Source organism: Patella vulgata, chromosome 9 (genome assembly GCF_932274485.2).
Source record: "Patella vulgata chromosome 9, xgPatVulg1.2, whole genome shotgun sequence".
In the NCBI taxonomy this organism is placed as follows: Eukaryota; Metazoa; Mollusca; class Gastropoda; family Patellidae; genus Patella; species Patella vulgata.
Genome location: NC_065887.2, coordinates 16257476 through 16266984, shown reverse-complemented (window position 1 = coordinate 16266984; position 9509 = coordinate 16257476). Strand labels below are relative to the sequence as shown.

At 32.9% G+C, this 9509-nt stretch overlaps 1 protein-coding gene across 1 annotated transcript; it reads right to left on the bottom strand.

Annotated features, from left to right (window-relative positions):
- Positions 1–228: 228 nt before the first annotated feature.
- LOC126832152 (transmembrane protein 41A-B) lies at positions 229–9322 on the bottom strand. Its single transcript, XM_050562853.2, has 6 exons — positions 9210–9322; positions 6715–6954; positions 5914–6076; positions 4837–4998; positions 4052–4190; positions 229–3142 (listed from the first exon to the last, which is right to left on the bottom strand). Exons 2-6 carry the CDS (start codon positions 6807–6809, stop codon positions 2964–2966), a joined length of 738 nt encoding a protein of 245 aa, XP_050418810.1. The 5' UTR covers positions 6810–6954; positions 9210–9322; the 3' UTR covers positions 229–2963.
- Positions 9323–9509: the final 187 nt, after the last annotated feature.

Below are 9509 nucleotides of genomic sequence, written 5' to 3'. Positions count from 1 at the left end.
TAAAAACTTGCGGTTGGTGAAGAAAAGTAGGATGTTAAACACCATTTCATTTCCATGACAAGTGTACAGTGTTTCATCTAACAAGTAAGAAGAAGGCTTAATAATAAAAATCCTAAAGGATATCTCTGCCCCACACCAGAAAAAAAATTTGTTTATTTTAAAATCCTCATACAGTCAACAGTTCCAAAAACACACATAAGTATGATTTGAAGAAGAAATAACAAAAACTGATCGTTACTGCTGAATTTATTCTTAAAAGTAACAAAATATAACAAACAAAAATAACAATATTATGTGGTTCATATTATTAAAATTTGACTAAAAGCCTGTTTATAAATATTGTGAGTAACTGGTTGAAGCTTTTTATGATTAATATACGTCTACTGAAAGAGGTAATCAAAGAAGAGATCTTTTATACATGTACTTACACATACAACAATTTCACAGAAAATCTAGAATTTTCTCTGCAATCATCACAAAGTCAAATCTATGGTACAATGATTGATTTTGAGTAACTTGGTTTGGTGTCATAATTTCCAGTGATAAGGCCTAACCCTAGTTCATCAGAGGTTCAGGGTCTTGAATCTTGATAAATAAATACATGTAGCTACCAATGCTTAAACATACATTATGCAAGAGCTAAATCTGCCTATGGCAGATCTTTCTTTAGGCCTGAAATGTTATCTAAATTATTAATTAGACATTAATTAACTTATCCAGACCATAATCAACTCTCGATGTCATCATTGCTAGCCTGCGATGTTTATTGGATTAGGTTCTGATTTGCTGTTCAACTTCCATTCATAATTTAATCATGAGAACTGTCAGCTTTTTATCTAATCTCCCATAATGTATCTTTAAAATCTGTAACTAAATGCTTTTGAGAAGAGGAATCAACTTACTTTTTTGATTGGCATTTAGTAACTGAACATATTAACACAAGGTACAATTTTATGAATACACAATTACTGAGTTTAATACTAAGCTTGATAAATACGAAAACGTCGCTTAGTATGAAACTCAGTAATCAAGTACTTTGGGTTTTTAAATTTGTTTTTTCCCCAAGAAATATGAAGCAAATTTTTAAAAGGCATTTCCATTCCCCAAAGAACTAAAATTCAAATTCATATGGCCATTGCTCAGAAGTTTAAATTTAGAGTAGAATTTATCTCGAAGGTGACTCTTACCCTGTGGTTCATGTAAGATTTCAGACATTCATAAATAAATAACAGACCAATACTGATATTACCAAGAAAATGTGGTTATTATAATCATTAAATCAATAAATAATGTTGTAACATAAATAATATAAATGTGGTTTCACTGATGAAATAAAAAAAAGATTGATAAATTTAATAGCCAAGAAGTTTAATTATGACACTAACAGCTGTATAATGACTAGTTTGGGGTGTTAGCTTGCCATACTAAAACCAATTATTTGAATACTGGTAAATGTTCATAATCTAATTCTGATCAATTTCTACTAATTGAAGGATAAAATTTTGTTAAAATTAGAAATTTTCGGAGATCTCATGAGATGAAAAGCAAAATGTCAAGATTCATTAAAATCGAATGAATAATACAGATTTAAATATGTTCACAATCTTTTTTCACAACGAAACATAACTGACGGAATCTTGTTCATAGATCTTATGGATATAAAGTCACATCATCAAGTTTCATTAAAATCAGATTAAAAATATGGACTCTTATTCCTTCACAAGCAATTGTAGGTGGATTGGCAGGTGGGGGTGACAACTTGTCTGTCACTCCGTCCACTACTGCTGGGTATATTAGGGCGTATATATAAATAATTACTTATTCTAGTCTGCAAAATCAAACATGCTGGAAGTGTACAGTAATCCCTAACTGCTGCGACTAAATACTTATAAGAATATGTGTTATTATGTGTTATTATGTGTTATGTGTTATTATGTGGTTTTATGTGTTATTATGTGGTTTCTAGGATGAAATCTGTAATAAAATTCCAATTTTTTAAAATTATTTTGAAAATTACCCAAATAAATTTAAATCAAACAAATTCTAAAAAACGTGAATTTGTGGAATATATTGATGTATCTGACATAAAAAAAAAATATCCTTTATGGTTTTAAAAAAATTATCTGAACAAAAAATATCCTTTATGGTTTTATAAACATTAGATAAATGTTTTATATGTGGGCGTATAAAAATATCCTTTGTGGTTTTATAAACATTAGCTAAACAAAAAACATTTATGATTTACTTAAATATTTTACATTAATAAACCCTTTAACTCCTCTAAAATTTCAAATTTAGAGTTGTATTGGACAATTCTATGACATTTCTGAATCATAAACTAAATGAACACAAATGTATATAATTAATTGCATTAATCAGACATGTTTTCAGAATATAAGAACACAGAAATAAAATTATAGTTCTCAGACAATCCTTTAAAAAAAATACAATGTTTTTGTTTCACCAAACGGAACATCCGGTTAGCTGACTTAATAGTAACTGTCTTTCATAATTACCATGTCTTTCCACAATAATAATTTACCCTAACTGCGATATACTAACAATTTTGTTTTATGGCCTAAAATATAAATTTTTTTAAGAATCGTACAGACATGAGTTAATGTGTGCACTTTCGATCATAAGATCTGTCATTGAGTTGTGTTGTAGTTTTGATCCCAGGCCTGTAGTAAAATCGACTTGCCAAACATCGTGAATTTCTCTGGCTACTCTGCACTTCTAAAGATCACCAGACACAAGCGATTTATTGAAATTAAATATACAAGTTAGTCGCAAAATGACCGTTGTTAGTTCAGAGTGGCTGTTTAACCCCATTTCGCTTTATAATAATAACAATAATAATGCACTTTTAACATGCTAAACTCCATACACTAAATTTATAGTAATAGCACAACAAAAAGTCTCTCTATCATTCATGCATGTGGGGACTTTGAGAGTTGAAGGCGTTAATTAAGTTTTAATTTATTCTTCTTCAATCTATTTATAATAATACCAGGTACTAGAGCTACACTTGCTACTAGGAATAACTTGATTGCTGTAGTCATAGTAAACATATCATCTAATGATTTTAACTCAGATAACATACATCCTGTCTGAATACATATAAAATTATACGGCATTAATCCTGAAATATAAATAACAATTTTAATAACTGTGATATTGGCATTTAAGTAACATTTAAGTAACATTTTGGAAATATTCTACAAAGGATATAAACACGCCAGCACCAACCCAACCTAATTAAAATACAGATTTATATTTCGTTTCGTTTTTTTACACTTCCGATGGCCTCCACTACATGAAGATCTGACCAATTGTTGTGGAAGGTCACATCAGGGGTCATATGAACATACAAGCGGCTTTTGACCCTATAATGTTGTCTTTGCTGCGAATGTTTACCCACAGTCCGAGCACCGCACGCCAAGAAATTGCCACAACAGACAGTTTAATTGGCTAATCCCTCACATCAACCAGAATGCGGGTTATGTAACGATTCTTTCAGATCCTAGCGTAGTAAAGGCAAGTAAAACAAAATTTTGAACTATGAAAAACAAAACGAAAAGAAATAGAATCACATTGGCACCAACTTTTAAGTGTTGGGTAAAAACTTCTTAATCTGATTGAATCCAAACGGGAGATTATATACCCTTGATATTGCGGCATTGTTTTCTTTGGTACATTTTAGTGGGGATTAATAAGCTGTGAAGTATGAGGAATACGCCCACAGCAGCTAAATCATCCAAGCAGTGGACAAGGGTTGTCGCATGTATATTCTGTTGTACATGTAGTTAATGGGAGCATATACTGATATAAATTTGAGATTCACAAGTTTCTGCACAGTGAAACAAGGGTCATAACTCTAGAAGTAATTAATAAGAGGTGTTGAAATTCGATAGGCTTCATGAATTCGGAGGTGACAACAATATATGACCACATTTCCCTGTGTGCGTATAAATATGCATATGACATAAGAGGCTTTAACTCAATACAGTCCAACTCTATACAGATTAAAATGTTATTGTATTTAGCTCACCTATAAAAACTGAGAAGAAAAACATATACAATGGTATATTGAGCAGCGGGGCGACTATATTCATAAACCAATTGGGTGACATCGGAAAAAATCGTAGAAACAGTAGAAAGAAAAATAAACTCTCCATATTATCTTTAACCTGTAAAATAAAACAAAATAATAATTTATAGATTATCATTCCAAATTATATATGGTTGTCAAAAACAAAAAATTCAAAATCCTCAGTTTCAGACACTATATTTTTGGGTGGCATCTCACATCAAACTTTTGTCAAAGTTTTATATTTATTATATCTATCTTAGATTTACAAGTTTCTTCTTCAGTCCTGGGTCTGTAATGAAACCGACTTCACTCAAAATGAAAACAAAATTACGGTAAAACTCAGAAAAACTAAGCAGAAGAAATAGAGAGAGAGAGAGAGAAGGGGTTTAACGTCCACTCGACACAAGCTAGATCATTTCGGGACTAACATACGGTTTAATTTTATTTCAATAATTCGCTTGCGCGTAGGGGTCTTTAGCAGTGGGAGGAAACCGGAGGACCCGGAGAAAACCCACGAGGTTGGACAGGCGACCCTACTCCTTGCCACGTACAACCGGGGATTCGAAACCACGCCAGTTGACTCAATGACAGACTTTATGATACAGCGCGCGCACGCTAACCATTCAGCCATCCAACCCCCGCAGAAGAAATAATGCTCAGGTCATGACCTAACATTATTGTATGTTTTATAGAACATCAAAAGTGTGATTTCCCCCTGCCTTAATAAATCTCCAAATACATACCATAGTTTGAAAATATTTCAGTTTTTCTGGAAAATATTTAATGATGGTAGCCTTGCCAAATAATTTAGATAGCATAAAGCAAGATGAAGCTCCAATAGCTGTTAATAAACAAACTAACGGAAAACCAATAACTGTTCCAAACAATGCACCACCTAATATATTCTGTAAATAGAAACATGTATTTTAGTCAGGAACTTTTTAATAATATGATGGCCTTAACAACTAAATTAACTGTGGGTGCACCTGATATCTGACCGGATACCACATAGTTTTATTTATCCGAATGGATACAAATATTCAAACAGGTTCCAGATAGTTATGATTATCTGATGGGATACTAGATAGTTAAGTTATCTGTCCGGATACAAGATAGTTATGATTATCCAATGATTCTAGATAACTACGATTATCTGACGGGATACTAGATAGTTGCAGTTATCTAACCTGACAGTTAACCTTGTTCGAACTGATAGTTGAACTTATCTTTGCTAGTTAAACTTATCCCATCTGATAGTTCAACTTATCACATCTGTTGATAGTTAAAGTTATCTCATCTGATAGTTAAAGTTATCACATCTGTTGATAGTTAAAGTTATCTCATCTGATAGTTAAAGTTATCCCATCTGCTGATAGTTAAAGTTATCTCATCTGATAATTAAAGTAATCCCATCTGATAGTTAAACTTATTCGATCTGACAGTATATTTTTCTAGTTAGCTTAAACATGGTATATTATGAATAACCTTTATATCATACCTGTCATTGTAGTTCTGCCTCTAAAATACATTTTTACATTCAGTCAAATTTCAAGATTTACAGCCAGCATTATAAATGTATTTATAGTTTTTTTAGTTTTGTAGATGATTGTGTGCACTGTAGCCTCCTCTTGTGTGCTTTTATACTCAGATTAAGTTTAAATGATTAATTTTCGGATAAATACTTACATTTGATCCTCTCAAAAATATCCATCAGCCGATTGCACCTAGATGTATTGGCTGTCGTGGATGTCCAATATTATTTTTATTTGATTATTGGATTTAGTAAATTCTAATATGTTTAAATAATAAATTAAGCTTACCATAAAAACGGAACCAGGAATAGCAAATGTTTGTTTATATAAATAAGCTGATGAAAATAAAATATAAACAAATGTAAGATGTTGTGTTTTATATTCTTGTAAGATTCTGGCTATACTTGTTAATTCTTCTAGATTGGTTGGAAATTTTAAACTCATTGTTTCACTGAAAAGATTAAATAATGCATGCTATATAATCTACAATCTACAATCATAAATAACCTATCTCTATTTAGTTTTTTTTAGTTATTATATCCTTGGAGAAACATAAATAACAAGTAGGAGCATACTATATTAGGGGTCAGGAACAGAAAATGATGTGCAATTGTCCAAAGAACAAGTATGCCATGTTTCATGTATATTGTACTTGAATTGACGGAGCCCTAGGCTTAATAGAAGAAGAGAGAAAGAAATGGGGTTCAACCTCCACTCGACATAAACTAGGTCATTTTGGGACTAACATATGGTTCAATTTTATTTCAATAATTCGCTTGCACGTAGGGGTCTTTCGCAGTGGCAGGAAACCGGAGGACCCGGAAAAAACCCCACGTGGTTGGACAGGCGACCCTACTCTTTGTCATATACAACCAGGGAATCGAAACCACGCCAGTTGACTCAATGACAGATCTTATGATACAATGCGCACTCGCTAACCATTCAGCCATCAGCCCGCCCCCACCCCCCCACCTCCACCCCCCACCCCCCCGTAGAAGAAGAAGTACAAACCATTACCAAGAACAAAAGTCGGGCTTGTTGACCAGTTCCTGTTCCCCAAAAGAATGATGAAAAGTTATGAATACTAACTTTTTATTGGTTACTTCTGGCATGTTCTGTGACAGACTGAACAGTCCATAGCTAGCAAGAGCAAATATAACTGGCATCCATATAATAGATGGCATCTTGCTTTATTCATTTAATCACACAAAATGTAATTGGGATATTAACTCTATCTTGAATAGATCTACACAGCATATTCATATTCATTCATCCATATAATAGATCCGTTTATATGGGAACAACTCTTCTAAAATAAAGGTTAGAAATCTGAAATAAATCAAGACATTAAGAAAACGTAGGATTAAGAAATAGTAAGCGTGCTAGAAAATGTTCCATCCTGTACAAACGACAAAAACGGACCAGGCTGAATAAAAGCATAAAACTTCTCTGCCAACATCAGGATTGAACCCTGGACATCCTGGTTAGTCATCCAGCATCCTACTCATGGAGCCACCATGGCTTTAAGCCAAAAGAGGACTACAGATAATATAAGCATTCCCGGTACTGTACAGTTTTGGATCTATATGGTGGAATAACACATACAAATTGAAATTTGTAACTTACTTTCCACCAAGTATACATTGGAATGTGTAACTTATTTACTATAAGATATCTATATTTATAGATTGTGTGACATGGTTGTTTATCTTTAGATATGACTAGGGCTAAAGGTCATAGTACATGTATTTTGTAATTAGTAATTAGTATTTGGTAGAGACAATGACTTCAATGAGGCATAAAACTTTTAAAGGCACAGCAAATGCTAGATTGTTTACATGTATCTTAAAAGTTGAAAATATGTTCTAATCTTAATGTAAACAATGGCGCAGATTATTTTTCGTACCATGTGAACAACTAAATGAGCATGCTGTGCCTTGCATCAACAATGACAAGTGGACATATACTAGTCATTGTCCATTGTACTCACACAAATTTATATTTCAGTATGGTTGATAGGTAAATTTATTTAGTACAAACATAAAATATACAACATAATAAATAAAATTATAAATCTTGGGCTCTATATAGAAGTGCAGAGATAACAAAAAAAAGTCTGTAAATGGTCCAATTTACTATGTGGTCTCAATTTATATGGTACAAAATTCTTTAAGGAAATAATTTGGGGGGGACCTTTAATATTTCTAGCTTTGTTCTTCGAGTCCCTTGTTACAAATGGTGCTGAAACGCATTCTGGTACACGATTAATGTAGCAATGGTAAAATGTTTATTTTGTCTTAAATAATGGGTATCAGAAGCCCATTTTTTCATGGTAAGATCACAACATCAATGTTGATTTAAATTAACAAATAATTTGTGTTTTCAGTGTCGAAGACTGTTGATGATATTGAGTTAAAGACTTAGCTACTTTAATTGAGTTATTCTGTAAATCTGGTACCCCCCCCCCCCCACAACACACACATAGTATACAAACTTTTAAATACACCACTGGGGCCAGGGCCGTATTATTAAGGGTGGTCTGACAGGGCTGCAACTAGGAACCTCAATATTTTTGAACCCTCTGGACAAGTAAAATAGGATTTCATGGATAATTTACACAACAGGTAGGACACTAACACATCTAGTACTTAGAATAAGGCTATTTTTTTTATTTTCTGGAGCTGTCAAGCCAGCAAGAGTGTTATTGTCCCTTTAAAGGTTTTGACTATACTATAGCCATATAGTGTAAATTACTGTAATACTAAATACTATGTAGCTACGAGAATGTAGCTAAAAACGTTGAGATATACTGATGTGTTTGTTTTTAGCTACGATTGGATGCCTTTAGTTCTAAGTGGCTAACTCAATTTCTTTATTAATGCATGTAACATCTTTAAAAAAGACAAGTTTATGATATTATGATTAATTAAACTTACAGAGGCGAATGTAGTGGCCCCACTTGTCGCATAACTCCAAATATTTGCGTTTAAATTAATGAAGCGTTGTTTTTGTCTGACATTTCACCGCCATCGAAATCCATTCATATTTACTGTGCTTTCGATTGTCCTTTTGATTGGCTGTTATAAAAGCCTTTTATTTAGCCCTGCCTTCATGATGACAGCGTATCGTTTAAAAAGATGGCGGTCTTAGTATCGGCTTAACGCCTCGATTTTAAAAACGACGATTTGTACCCGTTTCAGGTAGTATTATATGCTTAATTGTAGTTGGGTGTTGTAGAAATATTATAAATAACAATAATCAATCGTTGTTTTGATTAAAACTATTGTCAATTTTGTTTATAAATGCCGGGTGTGAATCGCTCCCGCAGCTGCAACGTTATAGGTCATGGCCTCAGTTCTTAACTCGAAACACCGAGGGTTGAGAGATTACGGTTTGTTATCTAAATACTACGGTGTCCAGGCAGTAAAATGAGTAATGCCAATGAATAAATGGGCAATGGGTTCACTGAAAATTGAAACATATTCTCTTCATTCAATTATGGTTTCTAACTTCTTTATCAAAAATATATGGTTCTTTCTTCCTTTCATGTCTGACACTTATTTCAAGACTTAAAAGACTTTTACCTATGTCTATAGTATTATTAATGCATCCTGTGTCAGCCTATATGATACAAGTCGAAAGTATTGGTCAGTTAGTTTCAGCTGATTTCATCTACTCTCCATGTTAGGAGTTTACGTTTAGTCAGAAACATTAGTCTCTCGAACAACTTCCGACATTGTTAGTATGTTACCCGAGGCGATCGAGTATCACGTAGTCACGTACAGATCTTGATTATATTATTAGCCAAACTACAATAGACTTCACATTTCCGAATTATTTGTTTAATCATAGAAATGTGTTATCTATGGTTTAATGAATGCATT

Bases quoted from the DNA above. Each gene is read 5' to 3' on its own strand.
- LOC126832152 (XM_050562853.2), bottom strand. From the start codon at position 6,809: ATGCCATCTATTATATGGATGCCAGTTATATTTGCTCTTGCTAGCTAT. The intron at 6,077-6,714 runs GTTAGTATTCAT...TAATCTTTTCAG, and splicing joins CCAGAAGTAACCAATAAAAA to TGAAACAATGAGTTTAAAAT. The intron at 4,999-5,913 runs GTAAGCTTAATT...TTCTATTTACAG, and splicing joins TTCCTGGTTCCGTTTTTATG to AATATATTAGGTGGTGCATT.